This window comes from Bos indicus, chromosome 13 (assembly GCF_029378745.1).
Source record: "Bos indicus isolate NIAB-ARS_2022 breed Sahiwal x Tharparkar chromosome 13, NIAB-ARS_B.indTharparkar_mat_pri_1.0, whole genome shotgun sequence".
Lineage (NCBI taxonomy): Eukaryota > Metazoa > Chordata > Mammalia > Artiodactyla > Bovidae > Bos > Bos indicus.
The window spans coordinates 8197147-8217216 of NC_091772.1; the positions used below are offsets into that span (position 1 = coordinate 8197147).

At 40.3% G+C, this 20070-nt stretch overlaps 1 protein-coding gene across 2 annotated transcripts in view; it reads left to right on the top strand.

Annotated features, from left to right (window-relative positions):
- MACROD2 (mono-ADP ribosylhydrolase 2) overlaps positions 1-20070 on the top strand; it is a 2314515-nt gene that overhangs the window by 773223 nt on the left and 1521222 nt on the right. For both annotated transcript variants that reach the window (XM_070800713.1, XM_070800712.1), the window contains exon 5: positions 5911-6027. In XM_070800713.1, the coding sequence (XP_070656814.1) occupies positions 5911-6027 (117 nt within the window). The remainder of the gene's footprint in view (positions 1-5910; positions 6028-20070) is intronic.

A 20070-nucleotide genomic window follows, 5' to 3' on the forward strand; every position in this document is an offset into this window, starting at 1 on the left:
CAAAAATGTATATACTTCCAGCTTCTGATAATGACAGAATAACCTGTATCGGACTAGCCATCCCACTAATAGTATATACAGGTTTTTGGCAAAATAAAAAGCAATGACAAAAAGTACTTACTGGCAGTAGAAAGCAACTAAAAGCAGTCAATCCTCTTAAAGAAAGAAACCACACTGAGTGAAATCTACATTTAAATGGCTTTGACCTTGAGGGCTCCCTCTACCCAGCCTGGCAAATGGTTGTTGGGGCTCAGACTGAAAGCAATAGGTTTATTGGCTTTAGGAATCATAGAACTGACTTTGGGGTTGTCAGAATGACTAGGAATTCCGATAAGGATCTCAGAACAGGGACAGTCACAGAGTGGGAACCACTGAATATATAAATGAATACCTTCAGTCTTTGGTTGGACTTTGAGTGATGCTTGTGCAGGGAGATACTCCATGGAGTCCAGGAAGGAAACCAAAGCTGGAAGGCTGAGGACGTTGAATAGAGCATTCATCATCTTCTCAGTGTAAGGATATCCAGTTTAGAATTTTAATCCCCCCAGGTGAGAGGGAATTGCAAAATACCTTGGAATTTCCACTAAAACCCCTGAAGGTTCATGCTTTAGGAATAAAGACTATATCCTAGGACAAAGAGAAAAAATGAAACAAACCAGCCTTAGCAAAGCCTAGAGCTCAGTTTCCCTGTTACCTGGCAGTTAACTACCTGCTGGGATAAACTTAAGTACCATTTGGAGAAAGAAAATAAAATCTAAAGCCTCTCCAACATATTCACAATATTCATATGCCATCAGTAATTCCTTGACATGCAAGAAATAAGAAAATGTGACCGAAAGTCATGAAAATCAGCCAGTAAAAACAGATTAATAGCTGACCTAGATATTGAAATTGGCAGACAGGGACTTCAAAATTATTATGTGAAATCTGTTAATTCATTTTCCTTTGTGGCTAAGATGGTGAAGAATCTACCTGCAATGCAGGAGACCCAAGTTCCATCCCTTGGTCAGGAAGATCCCCTGGACAGAGGAATGGCTACCCACTCCAGTATTCTTGCCTGGAGAGTTGCATGGACAGAGGAGCCTGGTGGGCTACAGTTGGACATGACTGAGTGAATAACACACAAAGCATAGCAATGGGTTAAAATATGGGAAGTTTCAGGAGTAATATGAAAACTATAAAAAAATGAAAATCATAAGAACTGAAAAAATAAAATATCTAACATTTCAAAAAAATTGTATGGAACAAATAGCACATTTAACAAAACTCAGTAATAGAAAGATGAGAAAATTAGCAGAAGACATGGACAGACACTTCCAAAAAGAATATATATAAATGGCCAGTAAGAAGCTGGCAAGATACTTAACACCGTTAATCCCAGGGAAATGAAAATTGAAATCATGAGATACCTCTTTATGTCTGTTAGGATTGCTAAAATGGAAACATCTGAAAACACCAAAGACTGCCAAAATTTGAACTCTCCTACATTGCTGAGGGTATATGGAAACTGGTATAATCACTTGGGAAAATTATATATTAATTCTTTATAAAGTAAAACATATACTAGGTCAGCAATTTTATTCACAGGTATTTGTCCAATGGAAATGAAAACATATAGCCACAAAACAAAGATTTTTTCATTATAGCCAAAAATATAAATACTCTAATGCCCACTCACAGATGAATGGATTAAAAAAAATGTTATATTCAACAATGGGATATTACTCAGGAATGAAAAGGAATGAAATATTAATACATGCAACAACACAGATGAATCTAAAAAATACGCTGAGCCCCCTCCACCATCTCTTATATGAAGTTTGAGATTATATACGACAAGACTTAGCTAAGGTGACTGAAGTTGGAACATGGGGTCCCTCTGGGTGGTAAGAGGGGAATTTGATGGAAAAGAGACAGGAGAACTTTCCTAAGCATTATTGGCATTATTGCTCCATAAGTGTGTATACATTTGTTAAAACTCATCAAAACTGCACTTCACACCTGTGCATTTGATTGCATGTACATTGTAATTCATAGAACTGATGAGAATTAAAAAGTAGCATAACATAGTGTTTCAATACGCTGCATGCAAGAGCTGAGGTCAGGCCGCCTGGTTTCTAGTTCCGAAGGCAGTGAACTTCAGCAGTTAATCGCATGGCTGCTCCATCAGACGGAACTGGAGCTCTGCATCACATTGCCAGTATTTTGTGATTTTGTGAACGTAGGCAACTCACTAACCTCCTTTAAGCTCCCATTAAATGGAGATTATAAAATTAGTGTGTACTTTATGAGTGTCCTTAGTATAGTGCCTGGCATGTGGATGCACTCAATACATTTAAGCTGGAGTAATTATTATTAAATAGCTCTTCGGCTTGACTTTCATTTCCCTAATGCAGTCATGAATGCTGGTATAACCATGAAGATTTTGTGAATTAGATATTTACAAACTGCAGTTTCTGCAATCTAAATAATGCAGCAATATTTAACAGCATATGATTAAGTACACTATCAAATCCTATTTTAGTTATCCATTTCAAACTAAGTAACTAATGATCTCTTTGCCAAGAAAAAATATTCACATATTCACTTTAAAATACTTGTCTTGATGCTCTTATAAAAAATTTAAACATAGAGAAATTTGAACCTAATTTTTTTCTTAATAGTTTCACCTTCTGTTTCACATCCTATAATCACTTTTGATATTTTGGTATATATCTTTCTAGTACATGTGTACTATACATGTAAATGTGGGTGTGTATGTATGTGTGTTTGTATTACATTTGTAAACAAAATTGTGACTATACATAAAAAATAGATAAAATATATATGTTTAAAAATAGATACAATATGTTGTATATGTATCACATATTGTATCTAGTTTTTAAACCTGGCATTTCACTTAGAAATCTTTTCATATTTAGGACTGACTACTATGTGGATCACAATAAACTGTGGAAAATTCTGAAAGAGATGGGAATACCAGGCTGCCTGATTTGCCTCTTGAGAGACCTATATGCAGGTCAGGAAGCAACAGTTAGAACTGGACATGGAACAACAGACTGGTTCCAAATAGGAAAAGGAGTATGTCAAGGCTGTATATTGTCACCCTGCTTATTTAACTTCTATGCAGAGTACATCATGAGAAACGCTAGGCTGGAAGAAGCACAAGCTGGAATCAAGATTGATGGGAAAAATATCAATAACCTCAGATATGCAGATGACACCACCCTTATGGCAGAAAGTGAAGAGGAACTAAAAAAACCTTTTGATGAAAGTGAAAGAGAAGAGTGAAAAAGTTGGCTTAAAGCTCAACATTCAGAAAACGAAGATCATGGCATCTGGTTCCATCACTTCATGGCAAATAGATGGGGAAACAGTGGAAACAGTGTCAGACTTTATTTTTTGGGCTCCAAAATTACTGCAGATGGTGATTGCAGCCATGAAATTAAAAGATGCTTACTTCTTGGAAGGAAAGTTATGACCAACCTACATAGCATATTCAAAAGCAGAGACATTACTTTGCCAACAAACGTCCGTCTAGTCAAGGCTATGGTTTTTCCAGTGGTCATGTATGGATTTGAGAGTTGGACTGTGAAGAAAGCTGAGCACCGAAGAATTGATGCTTTTGAACTGTGGTGTTGGAGAAGACTCTTGAGAGTCCCTTGGTCTACAAGGAGATCCAACCAGTCCATTCTGAAGGAGATCAGTCCTGGGTGTTCATTGGAAGGACTGATTCTAAAGCTGAAACTCCAATACTTTGGCCACCTGATGCCAAGAGTTGATTCACTGGAAAAGACCCTGATGCTGGGAGGGATTGGGGGCAGGAGGAGAAGGGGATGACAGAGGATGAGATGGCTGGATGGCATCACCAACTTGATGGACGTGAGTTTGGTCCATCATGCTGTGGTTAATGGGGTCTCAAAGAGTCAGACACGACTGAGTGACTGAACTGAACTGAACTTGCATATCAAGTTGACCTGTTCTTTTTTAACAACTATATAATAGTTCACAAAGTAAAATTGCTATGTGAAAGAGTAACAAAACTTATGAGCTTTTTCTTTTTTTTTTTGTAAGAGAAAAATTATATATGTGAATGTGCGTGAGTAACCAGTGAAAGAGCAACAAATATCAGACTGCTGAAGAGTTCTCTAGGTGGGAGGGTAAATAGTAGTATGCATACTCTTCTTGCTTCTCTATATTTTTCTTTTTTTACATAAGAATACTAGTTATTTAAAAATTTACACAAATATTCCACCTAAGGAGTTTAAGATAATATTATTTACTACCATTAACAGGGCATATAATGTTATATTATTCAAATTCCATGCATAACTCTGTTAGGTACAGCCATTCTTGACACTGATTGCTAAAGAAACGGGCTTGAGCAGCATATGGCTTGTAAAGGTAGAATATGAATTTCAGCTAGGTTTACTGAAACACTGTAGTATAGAGTTCATTTTGCTGTGACGGTCTTTGAGGCTCAGGTTTATTCTCAGATTTTATAGGTCTGCAATCAGTGATGTAGGAAAGCCCAGATGAGCTTGTTTCCCTAAGAGACTTGTTGAGCCAAAACGTTTCCTTTTCAGTCAGTGGTAGCAAAAGCCACTTAGTCGTTTAGACAAGTTACATGCCCCTCAGTGAAAAATTTCCCATTCAATATCTAGTTTCCTCTCAAAATAATGATAATAGTAAACAATGATCAATTACATGGTGTGGTGGACTATGAACTATCACAGTTGTGTGCTCAGTAGCTCGGTCGTATCCAACTCTTTGTGACCCCATGACTGTAGCCCTCCAGGCTCCCTTGGAAATGGAATTTTCCAAGAAAATACTGGAGTAGGTTGCCATTTCCTTCTTCAGTTATTATTGGACCACTAATATCTTGGTCGATTTTCACAGCCCAGATTACTAGTACTCTCTCTCTTTCATTCTCGTAACCCTTCGTTTCAGTCTTGCATTTCCTTTCTGTCCAAGGAACTCACTCACTAACAACTAGATTATGTGTGTTGGTCTTAGCCCCCTACCTACGTTGCTCGCCCCTAATCTAGTCAAATGAAGCTTTAATTTCCAGTGGCATCAGGTGTGTGTTTTCAAAAGGTCATCCTCGTTGTGAAGGGCAGCGATGAAGCGGGGCGAGGTGAGATTCAGAAAGCTGGTGAGACCCGGGCTTGGGGAGGAGCAGGGCCTCTTCGGCGAGCAGAACTGGAGCAGGAGCTTGTGGAGGTTCTCCTTTCCATGTCAAGAGAGTGAGGGCCGCTCTTCTAGGCACTTTTCCAGACGTGAGCCACTCTTGCCCCCCATCTAACCCCTAGATACCTTGCAGATACCTACTGTATCTGTGCCGTTCCGTTGAGAGGGGAAGGAACTTAGAGGTCTGGGTCCTTCTTCCACAGCTTTACTGTCTCAGTTTTACCATGATGGCAAATGTTCCCAAGTGCCTTTTATTCTCTTGCTTCTTGACCTTTTTTCTTCTACGACCTCTGGTGTACTGGAGGCAGCACTTACCACCTTGGAGACAGAATCAGTAGCATTTCTTCGCAATCCTGTGTTTAGGTGACATGGAGTTGATAGCTTGAAATGGACATAGTGGGAGTATTTCCAATTGAAGCTGGAATAGACTACAAATCCAGGCTGCAGTACCAGCTAAGGATCCTGTTGTTTAACGTTAAACTGCGTTGCCGTTTCCTGAACCCTGCTCCTTCTGCCGACCACACGAACTGGAGGCACAGAGAGAGAATTGGAGAGAGGAGAAAATGGTGTTTAAGGGACTGAACACCGTGGGTTTCCTTCCCCCAGGGGTGTGGGGATTTCTAAGAGGAAAAACTTGAGTTCCTTGGCTTTCCCTGTTCCAGGTGGTGCCTTTATTTCCAAAACAGCAAACATGGGCTAACTTTTTTCTCTCTCCTGCAGTGGATGGCTGTATTCACAGAGCAGCTGGGCCCTGTCTGCTCGCTGAATGTCGTAACCTGAACGGCTGTGAAACTGGACATGCAAAGATCACGTGTGGCTATGACCTGCCTGCAAAATGTGAGTTCAGCTCTTTTGAGTACTGTTTCTAAATCAGATGAGCATTCTTGTTTTATTCCTCAGGTGGGTAACTGGAGGAGGAAGTGGCAGTGGCGGTGTCTAAATGTGCTTGTATTGAGATTTTGTACATGGTAATGAAGTGTGTTTTTTGACATATATATATATAGTAATGTTTAATTGTAGGTGTTTTTTGTTCAGATCCTCAACAAAGTGTCTCTGAAACAGAAAAATAAAAATATGAGCAAACTACACCTTATAGTATTTAAATGCTGTGGAGTGACAGCTTCTAGAAATGATGCCAATTTCTTATTCCTTGTTCAGGTTTCTTGATTGTGGATGTGTTTAGAGCAAAGGAGATCAAAGTGATGTATTGTGTTTTCAGCTGCCATGGAAAGGCTGATTGGCAATTACAGCCAAAGCATCTGTCACGCTTGGCTTTCAGGAAAAGCCAATGGAATGTGGTTGTCAGAGTGAGAATGTATTTGCTCTTTAGAATGTGGAATGGTCAAAATTTCCATTATATTTGAATGGAGAAAAGTATTGCATTTGATTGACCTTGTTGCTTAGTCGTTTAGCCAACTGCGTAGGGTGATGTGGAATAGAAAATACTGAAAGAGAAGCTGGTTAAAGGCACCGATGTTTTGTATCACATAATCTTCAGGGCTTGGGGGTGGAGGTAGAGGGTTTCATTGTACCATTAAGCCGTGCACTGGTCTGGAAATTGGGAAACCAATTGGTTGTTTTTTCCATTCACCTGCTTTTTACGATAACCTTCTGGTGAACACTTTTTGTGGGGGTTAAAAATGAAGTTGATTTCTTTTTACTGTTTTAATCATGGAGAATATGTGACTAAAATGTTATAACACAACCTTTGGACTCTATAGACTAGTTATAGGAATGAATTTGTCATGGACATGCGTGAGTGGCGAGATCAAGTGTGTTATATTTTTAAGACTGAAGTATATTTAAATTTGAGGATTTTTAGTGAGTAGTAATATATTAAAATGATATTATTTGTGGAAATTAACAATACTACATTCTGGATTCCACACAGTGTATTGCTAGTGAAACTACGTCTGTTATATACTGCTTAATTTTTCCTTTAATGGCTTCTCCTTTTCCTTTCCTTGTTTTTTTTGTGTGAAAGAGTCAAATCATGGGCCAATGGCCCTCACTCTTGCTTGGAAAGTATATTTATGTCATGTAAGTCCTCTGCGTGCAGTGGTATTCTGAGCACTCCCTCTGACTCAGAGGCCCTGAGTATTAAAGGAGATTTCCCTTTCTGGGAGGATAGAATTCCCTATTTACCAATATTGGTCTCTCTTCCTTCTTACTGCCATACTACCTTCGTGATACAGTCAACTGATTCCACCCTGAGGACAAGCAGATTATTGATGATTTTCAGACTGGTGACTGTCCTTAAACCAATGAATAATTGTAGTCTCCTATTGATTCAGTACTTTCTTTCTTATAAGTTAAAGCACAAATGAAAAGTTCTTCAGCCCTGAGATTTCTGAAGACAGATAGCCTCAGAATGATTAACTATGACCAAATTGAATGGTGGATCTGTTGTATGGACAGACACCATGATCATTTTGTTTCATGTGGCTGCTCCCGTCTGAAATCCCTCTTGTATGAGCTTCCTTGATTGTCATTCAGCTCAGTTCAGGGTTGTTGAAGGCTTCTACAACACCAGACACTGAGGTACAAAGATCAGTGTATACCTGTGCTTGAGGAATTCCATGACTGGAATTCCTGGGCATTCCAGGGCAAATAAGTCTTTGTAGAACAAGGACTCTAGCCATGGAAAAGTCAATCGCCAGAACTCAGTACGGAATCTCTGTGAGCTGAGATACTGAATCAGATGACACACCAGCCCAGAGGGCACATCTAGGGGGAAAAAGGAAAATCATCCAGCAGGGTAGCAGTTCCCAGACTAGGATGGCAGAACCACCTCAAGAACGCCACAGATATGGGGTATTTGTGAATAGATCTCCGTGTTTCTCTATGTTTAATGAGATTAATGATCTACATTAAAAAACATAAAAACAATGAAAACAGTAAGAAATAACAGCTTAGACTTTGCACACTGCTCCATAGTGTATCACAGTACTTTCACCAGCCCTTGTGTTTTAGATTATATTTTATAAACATTCTGTGTGTTCATTTTCCTTTTCCCTATCCCTGAGAGATGTTTTTCTTTCTCATCAATTTGGTTCATCCATTTCAGAGTCATTAACAATTCACAGATGTGCTTTTGTAGCGAAAGAATGAAAAGGGAGCTCATTACATACTGTTTGGGTCATTTTTCCCTTCCATATTTAATAATTCCATGACAGTTTGACAGCAGAGTCTAGTTCCTATCTGTCCTCTGTGACAGCGGTTTTATCATTTAAGGTACTAAAGCCAGTCATCCAGTCACCAGTGATAATATCTTCGTGCATCAGCAATTTGTTTGCAAAATGCTGTTGTCTGGGTTACAGACAAACTTGGTAATTTTGGACTGGTCTTTGCTTCCTTCATGCTTGCTAAATTAATCTATTCATAAGTGCTTGTATTTGAATTAATTATACTTAGAGTCTGTATTCTGTGATCCATCATAATCGGTGGAATGATAAGCCTCAAAGATTTAGCATTTCTTCACTACTTGGGTATTTTAAATGATTTTCTTTTTTTTTGACGTAGAATGGCCAGTCATTCTTATCAAAAGTTATCTTATGAGTGGAAAGAATATTGGTCAGTATTTTAAGGAATTGACTTAGAATGTGAACGAAGGACTGTTTGTATGATTTGACCATTTGATACATTCTCTTTTATAATACTAGGTTTTTTTTGGATTCATAATAAAATTTAGATTTCTATAGGTTTTTATCGTCAACCAGTTGGACATTTCTGTTCATGCTGTCGTCAATCTTTGAGAGGGTCAGCTTCTTGTAGCCAAGGCTTGTCCATCTCAATTTCAATCCTGGGATCAATATCTAGCATATGTGCCTAATTAACATGAACGAATGAATGGTTTCAAACATTTTCACCTGACAAAGAGGTTTTTGCCTGTTGCTTCTACTTCTAATTCTTGCCCTCCCGCAGTCCGTTCTGCCCAGTCTTCGTAGATGAATATTCCTAAATTCCAAGTCCCTGTGACTGTCTGCAGGCTCCAGGTGATGTGGGACCCTCCTTACCGTCTTCTGTCCTCCCGCTCACTCACACAGCCTGCTTTGCTTGATCTTTAATGTCTTTTCATTAGCCGCCTCCCCTCCAGCTGGGATTCTGTTCTTCCAGATATATGTGTGGTTTTTGCCCTCACCTAATTCAAATCCTTGCTCAAACCTCACCTCGGGTATCACCCTAACTAACCTATTTTTAATTACTTCTCTACGTTACTTATGATTGTCTATCTGTAGCATTTAACCTTCAAATACACTGTGTCATTTACTTATTTAGTTTCTCGTCTGTGTCCCCAGATTGGAATGAGGGCAGTAGTTGTTTTTCTGCATCTTTTTCATTCATTGTTGTATCCATACAGAAAAAATGTATGGCACCTAATAGGGGCTCAAGAAATATTTTTGAATGAATGAATAAAATCTAACTCTGTGCTGTGCTTAATCACTCAGTCATGTCCAACTCTTTGTGACCCTTTGGACTGTAGCCCACCAGGCTCCTCCATTCATGGGGTTTCTCCAGGCAAGAATACTGGAGTGGGTTGCAATACCCTCTTCCTAAATCTAACTCTGCTCCTCTCCAAATCCTTCAGTGGGTTTTTCCTCAAACACAGACTTATTAGCCTGATTATCTTTGGCCTTCCATGATTTACTCTTCTATCTTGAGCTGCTTACAACCTTTTACATGATCTGAATTGCTCAAGATGGCATGTCTGTACATGGTACATGTGATCTATATTGGAGAGTTTCTAGAGAATTCTGTCTTCCTTTCTACTTATCTTCCAAACTCAGCTCAAATATCACTTCTGCCATGAAGCAACTCAACTAAAAGTACCTTCCTTTCCCTCAAAATCCAGAAGACTGCATGTTAACATGCTGAGAGCACATGCCACTTGCTATTATTATTGTTATTTATGCAAACTTTCCATCTTCCTAGAAGTCTCTTGTATAATGGATACTAGAGAAATGTTTGTCAAATGCTTTGATTGTTAAAGGTGGCAGACTGGTTGATAACTGCTGGTAGGAAAGGGAAAGTCGTTCAGTTGTGTCTGACTCTTTGCGATCCCATGGTCTGCAGCCCGTCAGGTCCTCTGTCCGTGCTCTGGGGAAGAGTGCTGTGGTGGGCTGCCATTCGCTTCTCCAGGGATCCCGACCCAGGGATCAAACCCAGGTCTCCTGCTCTCAAGGCGGATTCTTTACCAACTGAGCTACTAGGGAAGCCCCAGTTGCTGGTATGAGGGATGTAAATGTATACTAATATTTCTAAGAAATTATGAAATCAGTGTTAGTTATATATTGTGTTTTTAAATCATATTTTACCATACACCTAATTCCAAAGTCTTTTATCTAAGAAATTTAGTCTTTTTTTTTAACTATAGTTGATTTATAATGTTAGTTTCACGTGTATAGCAAAGTGATTCAGTTATTCAGTTATATATATATACACATATATATATATATATATATACACATATATATATATATATATATACACATATATATATATACACATACACACATAGGACTTCCCTGGTGGCTCAGAGATTAAAGCGTCTGCCTGGAATTCAGGAGACCCAGGTTCAATCCCTGGGTCGGGAAGATCCCCTGGAGAAGGAAATGGCACCCCGCTCCAGTACTCTTGCCTGGAGAATCCCATGGAGGGAGGAGCCTGGTAGGCTACAGTCCATGGGGTCTCAAAGAGTCGGACACGACTGAGTGACTTCACTTTCATTTTCATATGTATATATATTCTTTTTCAATTCCTTTCCATCATAGGGTATTATACTGAATATAATTCCCATGCTGTACAGTAGGTCCTTGTCATTTGTCTATTTTGTATACAGTAGTATGTATCTGTTAATCCCAAACTCCTAGCTTATCACTCCCCCACCCTACAACCATTTCCCTGGTAACCATAAGTTTGTTTTCTATGTCTGTGAGTCTGCTTCTAGTTTGCAAAGAAGTTCATTTCTGTTATTTTAAGAAACTTACTCTTAATGGACCTTCTTCTAAAGGTGAACAAATAAAAATAAAGAAGTCACATCAACTTTATTTGATGATTTTCATCATAGGTCACATATCTATTTTATTTCTTGAGAATGCACTACTTTTAGGCCTTAGGGCTGAATAATCATCAAAGATAAATGGGAAAATGTTAAATTTGTGTATATAAAATGGTGGACTCTGTTTTTTTTTTTTTCTTTAAATGCTTCTATTTAATCTTTGTACAACATCAAAGGGCATGATTAGCATCCAGCTCAGTGCTGTCCATTAATCATCTGAAGGGAAACTCTTGGGCGAGAGACCACAGCATAACATGTGTGAATGCCACAGAGTGGCAGGATCAGCTTCCTTAGGCCATTCCCAGGTGTAGTAATCATCAGATGATGGTAGCTTAAAAAAAGGTACTGTTGGTAATAATTAGGACTTCTCTTGTGCCCTTCATCAAGAAATCATAGTGCTCTGAGACATTCGCTCAGCAGTCCGTTTGAAATGTCTGTGAGGAACTGACATCGCAAATGATGTTTTCTTCCAACACAGAGAGAAATTCAGGTACAGAGAGTTTAAATCTGTTGCTCCCAGTAACAAACCAGGTCCGTATTACAGACGTGGCAGTGACCAAGTCGGTATTCCTGAGCCAGGGAGCGAGTCTGTGGCCAGTGAGGGCCAGGCCTGCTGCTTGTTTTTGTAAATAGAGATTTTGTCAGAACACAGACGTGCCCGTGTGTTTACTTGGTGTCTGTGGCTGCTTTCGTTGGACGGAGCTGAGCAGTTGAGACCAGGGTTGTCCGGCCACAGAGCCTGAAACATTACTGTCTGACCCTTTGCTGGAAAAGTTTGCCAACAACTCGTCTATGGTAATACTTACTTTTCATAAAGGAGGAAGCTGAGGTTGAGAAGGATTAACCGTTTACTGAATTTTATTGAATGTGTGTGACTTACTCAGATCACTGTTGATAAAAATGAGATTAAAATGCCTGCCATCTCTTCCTTGGGACAGCCCCTGCTTCTGTTGCTTCAACAGAACCTCATTTTGGGAGGAAGATCTGAAGTCTTTTTAAGTCTTTCAAATTATAAGACTACCTTGGGAAGAACCATGCTTGGCCGGGGGTGGGGGGGGTGGGGAAATAAATTGTTTTTCTCAGCAGGGCTGGAACTGGAGAGTGAATATCAAATGTCTGAAGGGAAAGTTAAGTCAAACCACCAGAGTATTAGGCAATACATCTTTATTCCTTGCTTCCTGCAGTTCTGTTAGTCAGTGTGCTGAACAGGAGCCTGTAGTCCTGAGGAAATTCAGTTTCTAGGGGTTGCTCACAAGATAGCTCTGAGTCAGTCCTCTGCAAAACATGACCTGATTTTGACTGCGTGGCTCCCTCAGCAGGTGTCTGATTGTGGCGGCGGCGGAGAGGGCTTGCCGCTGAGTGTGACGGCCAGTCTGTGGCGGAGACCCGAGAGCCCTCGTGAGCCCCTTCTGAAATGAAATGCCGTATACTCCGTAAAGAGAAAAATGGCTTTTGAAGAACATAAAATCATCTTCCTTCCTGAAGAGAGAGATGAGATTTTTTTTTTTTCCCTCCTCAAATCAACCCTGATTGGCTCATTTTCCTTAAGGGCTTTAGGATTTTAATTTCTGTCTGAATCGATTTCTTTATAATTACCACCTCTTTCATTTATAGTAAATGAATTTTGTATAGCTTATCTCCTTTGTGGTCCTCATGATGAATATGGACGTGAGGAGGACAGAAGGTGTTCAGAATGGGCTCCGTGGAGAAACAGCAGCAGCACCTCCTGCGGACCGGTTAGAGATGCAAACTCTGGTGTCCCACCCCAGATGTACTGAGTCAGAGACTCTGGTTTTGAACAGGCTCTCACGCGTTCTAACGTGAAAACCATCACCTGGACAGTGATGTCATTCAGGGCAGAGCCCTTGCCTTTTGATTGCTCACCCAGCGCACAACACAGGCTTCCTTCTGGGTCACAGACTCGAGTTTCCTTTGAGGAGAACTCTGACATGCTCTACACTGCTTTGTGGCATTTTCACAGTTAGTGATGGTATCTGTGTTTAATTGTTTCCTTGTTTGTAACCAGTCTTCTCAAACAGGATAGCAGTTTAAGGAGAACAGAAGTCGTATCTGTCTCATTCACCCCTAGAGTCCTTAGCATCTGACATAATAAAGGCCTGCTTCAGAGCTGGAGGCTTTCAATACATGTTTACTGGAGGAATTAATGAAAGCCTTTTCTTTGTCATTGGCATAGCTGCGCTGCCATAAGCTGACTAACGGTACTCTCCAGATAAACCCGTGTGGCTGCAGAAATCTGCAGAGCTGGAACCACGGCCTCCTGCAGCGTGTCCTTTACCCTGTCATTAGGCATGCCGCTTGCGCAAAGACTAGCTTCTGCTGAGTCGCTTCAGTCGTGTCCGACCCTGTGCAACCCCATAGACGGCAGCCCACCAGGCTTCCCCGTCCCTGGGATTCTCCAAGCAAGAACGCTAGAGTGGGTTGCCATTTCCTTCTCCAATGCATGAAAGTGAAAAAATACAGTGAAGTCACTCAGTTGTATCCGACTCTTTGCAACCCCATGGACTGCAGCCTTCCAGGCTCCTCCATCCATGGGATTTTCCAGGCAAGAGTACTGGGGTGGGGTGCCAACTATCTAGCAGAGCAAAAAAGCACTTTTTTTTTTTTTTTTTTGCTCAATTTGTTCACATGATACACATAGAATCTACACTTAGATTATGTTCTTTTTCTCTTTATTTGATTTGATCCATTTTGGTAACATTCCCCTAGTGGTTTTGTGATGAAATATTTAAAATTCTAATAGTAAATGGTATCTTTTAAAAATGTCTGCAGTTGGGGAGTAACTCGGTATTTACATGGTTGCTTTACTGGCTGAGTGTAATAGCTGCCTATCCTTGGCTTGGGCCAGTTGACATCTTAGCAGGCTTTCTGAGGACATCGTCTATACCTTCTTTTTCCTATGTGATCAATAGGAAATAACACCGTAAATCAATTCTGAGTGATAATGTAAATGGGCTCTTGAAGGCAATTCCCGCTGTGAAATGAGTAGTTAGCAGCGACGACAGTGGCATTAACTGCAGGGGGGGTAATCAGCCTTTGGATGTGTTTAATCAGAGTTATCAGCTAAGATTAAAAAGAGAGCTGCTGTTGTGCAGGGATCATCATTTTCAGGATTTAAAAGATGAATAGTTGGAGGTGTTCTCATAAATTAAAGCCATCAGAATTGCTTTGAGTAATTTAGGATGCTTTGAGGTCAGGCACAAGCAAACAGGAAAGGTTAATCTCAGAGCCACAGTACTTAATGGGCAGGAACAGCAGAATACATTTGTTGAAATAAGTAGCAGATACTGAGTTAAATGAAGATTTTCCTCAGTACTAAAATGTTTCTTAAGCTAACATATACTAGCATATATGATTTAAATATGAAGTGGGTAAACTTATTAACTGTGCTTGCCATTACTAATCCCAAAGATTAAATATTAGACCACTTGGTGGCTTGAATAGAGGTGTTTACAGATGAAAATATTGGTGAGACCAAGCTCTGCACTATGGAATAAAAGATTGGTTCTAGGTCAAGAACATTAGTCATTAAGGTAGAGGTCCGAGAAGTCTTGAATCCAGGATATTCTAATTGTTGGGTCAAACCTTCTGAGCCTGAGTTTCCTCATCCATGATTAGCTGGGAGTGGGACAGTGTACATCAGGCAAGGTTGTTAAGGAGTAGACACAGAACTGCTTTTTTCTTTTTTTTTTCATGTGTCAGACAATTTATTTTATTTTCTTCATCACTTCACCCTTCCTCCCTTCATCATAAGAAAACACTTTTGAAATGAAAATTAAAATTGGATGGTTTTTATCGTCTTTTTTTTTTCATTTATTTTATTTTATTTTTAAACTTTACATAATTGTATTAGTTTTGCCAAATATCAAAATGAATCCATCACAGGTATACATGTGCTCCCCATCCTGAACTCTCCTCCCTCCTCCCTCCCCATACCATCCCTCTGGGTCGTCCCAGTGCACTAGCCCCAAGCATCCAGCATCGTGCATTGAACCTGGACTGGCATCTTGTTTCATACATGATATTTTACATGTTTCAATGCCATTCTCCCAAATCTTCCCACCCTCTCCCTCTCCCACAGAGTCCATAAGACTGTTCCATTCTCCCAAATCTTCCCACCCTCTCCCTCCCCCACAGAGTCCATAAGACTGTTCCATACATCAGTGTCTCTTTTGCTGTCTCGTACACAGGGTTATTGTTATCATCTTTCTAAATTCCATATATATGCGTTAGTATACTGTATTGGTGTTTTTCCTTCTGGCTTACTTCACTCTGTATAATAGGCTCCAGTTTCATCCACCTCATTAGAACGGATTCAAATGAATTCTTTTTAATGGCTGAGTAATACTCCATTGTGTATATGTACCACAGCTTTCTTATCCATTCATCTGCTGATGGACAGCTAGGTTGCTTCCATGTCCTGGCTATTATAAACAGTGCTGCAATGAACATTGGGGTACATGTGTCTCTTTCCCTTCTGGTTTCCTCAGTGTGTATGCAGAGCTGCTTTTTAATAGTGTAAGACTATAGATATATAAATTATGTGTGTGTGCATGCTCTGTGTCTGATGCTTTGAGACCTGCATAGACTGTAGCCCACCAGCTCCTCTTTCCATGGGATTCCCCAGGCGAGACTCCTGGAGTGGGTTGCATAAGGCTCTATTATTATTTGTAAACCATCCTGTACCTCATTTGCCTATTCAACCAATGTGTACTGCCACTTCCTCTGAGCTTGAGTACTCTTTTAGCCTATAGAAAAAATACAGTGAAGAAGACTGCCAAGGTCCTCTCCTCTTCCATCTTAGGTTCCAGCAGAGAGAGGTAGAAAATAAACACATTCACGTAAAAGCAGAGGCTCTCAGATGATGGTAAGGACGATGAGGAAAATAAAAAGTTCCATAAGAATGGACAGTGGAGGGAGGGAGCTGCCTTTCCCGTGGTGGTCAGGAAACGCCTCCTGGAGGAGGTGGTACCTGAACTGACTACTCTCTGGGGAGAAAGTCATTGCCACCAGATTGAAAGAGATCTACCACTGGGTTAGGAAAAATCACTTTGCCCAAACTGTGGAATGAGACAGCTCATTCATTTTTTGGTACTTCTTCTTTGCTACAAGTATTCTGTTTCAGTTCTGATGTATATACAGCTTTAATTTTAGTTTACTTGTTGGAGGTAGTAGAGGTAATGCCACTACTGTGGAGCTGATAGGAATTTAAAAGCTCACTGACATGGAAGCAACCTAGATGTCCATCAGCAGATGAATGGATAAGAAAGCTGTGGTACATATACACAATGGAGTATTACGCAGCCATTAAAAAGAATACATTTGAATCAGTTCTAATGAGGTGGATGAAACTGGAGCCTATTATACAGAGTCAAGTAAGCCAGAAAGAAAAACACCAATACTGTATACTAACGCATCTATATGGAATTGAGAAAGATGGTAACAATAACCCGGTGTATGAGACAGCAAAAGAGACACTGATGTATAGAACAGTCTTTTGGACTCTGTGGGAGAGGGAGGTAGGGGATGATTTGGGAGAATGGCATTAAAACATGTATAATATCATATAAGAAACAAATCGCCAGTCCAGGTTCGATGCAAGATACAGGAAGCTTGGGGCTGGTGCACTGGGATGACCCAGAGGGATGGTATGGGGAGGGAGGTGGGAGGGGGGTTCAGGATGGGGAACACGTGTACACCTGTGGTAGATGCATGTTGAAGTTTGGCAAAACCAATACAATATTGTAAAGTAAAAAATAATAATAAAAAAATTAAAAAAAATTCAGCCATAAAAAAATAAACAAATAAATAAAAGCTCACTGAATCCTAACTAATTTTACAATGAAAGAACCTGAGGCTCCTAAAGATTATTTCTTCCAGGGTCCTGTGTTAAGGAACAGAAGCAACAAGAATCTGGGGTCTTGACTCACAGTATAACCCTCTAGAAAGAACACTAAAATGTACTGCCTCTCCTAGTCTCTTTGATCATACTAACTGCCTTATAGGAGTATTGTGAAAAGCTGATAAACTATTAAGTGAGATGATATACATAAACATATTTTTGAAATATTGATTTCTTATGGCACTTTATTGTTAATAGTAATTAAGATGGATGCATGCGTGCTCAGTCGTGTCTGACTCTTTGCAAACTCATGGACTGTAGCCCATCAGGCTCCTCTGTCCATGGGGTTTTCCTGGCAAGAATACTGGAGTACATTGCCCTGCCCTCCTCTAGGGGATCTTCCTGACCCAGGGGTTGAATCTGCATCTCCTGCACTGCAGGTGAATGCTTTACTGCTGAGTCACAGGGGAAGCCTCGTTATTTAGATAAGCTATATGTAAATTATGGCACTCTTGAGTTCTACTAGTAAAGTTTACCACAATAATCTACTTGGACATATGCAGCAGTGTCTGACAAAAGGTGGAAATCACAAATAGTCATTAAGAAAAATCTTGTACTATCCTCAAGACTCAGACATTTTCTCCAGCTTCTTTCCAGCATCTCATCCTTAAGGAAAGTCAATTTCAGAAACTTCAGACGGCCCTGCTTTGATTGGAAAGAAACGTCCACAGGTTCTTTGGTATTTCTTCTCGCTTTGTGTGTGGACTCGACTTAATGACACCCTTCTAGTGAATGGAATGTGTCAGAATCCTGGAAATTTCTTAGGTTAGGTCACAAAAAGACTGTGGCTTCCACCTTTCTTGCCCTCGCTTGCTTTCTCCACCTTCTCTCTCTCTCAGATCTGTTTCCCAGGGATGCCATAACAAATTGCCACAGACTTGATGGCTTAAAACAGTGATTTATTCTGTCACTTCTGGAGGCCAGAGGTTCAGAAATCAAAGTAAAAACTCTAGGGAAACATCCCTCTGCTTCTTCCAGCTCCTGATTATGGCAACATAAGCCCAGTGCTGGTCTCTGTCTTCACATGGCCATCTTCCCTATGCTGCTGTTTGTCCTCTTTTTCCTCTAAGGACGTTTATCATTGGGTTTAGGGCAGTCCTAATACAGAATGATCTCTAAGTCTTGAGATCCCTAACTCGGTTATCTCTGCAAAGACCCAAATAACTTCATATCCACTGGTTTCGCGTCTCAGAACATGGACATTATCTTTTTGGGATTGCCGTCTAACTCACTGTACACTCTCTTGGTAAAGTCAGCTCCCATGTCATGACATGGCCTTGAGAAGAGGAACGTGAGCTGCTCTGTTGTGAGAGACCTCAGACAGCCTCTGGAAGGGCCCTTGCAGTGGGGAACTGATGCCTCTCTGTGACCTTGAAGGTGGATCTTCTGAGGTCTGTCAGCAGCCATAGAAGTGAGCTTGGGAGTACACCCTCTGGCCTCACTGAAACCTTCAGATCTCCTGGGCTGGTAGCTTGACTGCAGCATCATGAAAGACCCTGAGCCAGAAGCACACAGTTAAGCTACTCTTGAATTCCTGATCTATAGAAATTAAGATAATAACTTTGTTATTTTTAAGTTTGGGCTATTTGTCACACAGCAATAGCTAACTAATTCAGGAACTATGGCCACAAACTACATGAAGCAGAGTGAGGTGCCTACCAACAGAGTGGGTGGGGTCTACCACATTTTCTCAACACCCAACCTACCAAGCTGAAGGGTAGGCCTAAATGCAAAATAGAATTTGGGGCTAAAGTTACACTTGCATTTTAAATTTTAAACATGCAATCATACCCCTTCACGATATCTTCTGTAGACAACATACAAGATTGGAAAAATGGTTATGAATGGAAACTTCTGTCCTTTTCATACTAATAAAAAAGAACAGGACATGAAGCCCAGCTTAGTAAGGAAACATTGGGAGGAAAATCATACAATTTGGTATTAATATTTACCTGATATGCTTTAAGTGTTGTTTAGCCTTTGTAGTTATCAGTCATTCATATATATATATATACATATATATATATATGTATATATATGTATGAGGAGGGTTAAAAAGTTGGCTTAAAACTCAACGTTCATAAAGCTAAGATCATGGCATCTGGCCCCATCACTTCATGGCAAATAGATGGGGAAATAATGGAAACAGTGAGAGACTTTATTTTCTTGGGCTCCAAAATCATTGCAGATGGTGACTACAACCATGAAATCAAAAGACTCTTGCTCAGTGAAGAAAAGCTATGACAAACTAGACAGCATATTAAAAAGCAGAGATATTACTTTGCTGACAAAGGTCCTTCTAGTCAAAGCTATGGTTTTTCCAGTAGTCATGTATGGATGTGAGAGTTGGACTATAAAGAAAGTTGAGAATTGATGCTTTTGAACTCTTGAGAGTCCCTTGGATTGCAAGGAGATCCCACCAGTCAATCCTAAAGGGAAATCAGTTCTGAATATTCATCAGAAGGACTGATGCTGAAGCTGCAATACTCTGGCCACCTGATGTGAAGAACTGACTCATTGGAAAAGACCTTGATTCTGGGAAAGATTGAAGGCAGGAGAAGGGGACGACAGAGGATGAGGTGGTTGGATGGCATCACCAGAGTTGGTGATGGACAGGGAAGCCTGGTGTGCTGCAGTCCCTGGGGTCACAAAGAGTCGGACACGACTGAGCTGAATATCGATATATATTAAACTGATAGGAATTGCCATTTTCGTTTTGAGAAGAGAAATTCTGCTCCTGTGTGTGTTGGTGCTGTTAACTGAATGAAGCAGAGGTGCCTTTGTGGCTGGGCCCTTCCAAATCTGTTTGCTGGACTTGGTGGTATGATTTCCATTAGCACCTTCTTTTTTCAGAACCACCTCGAGTTTGCTCCATTTCTAATCACCCGCTATTTGTGAAATC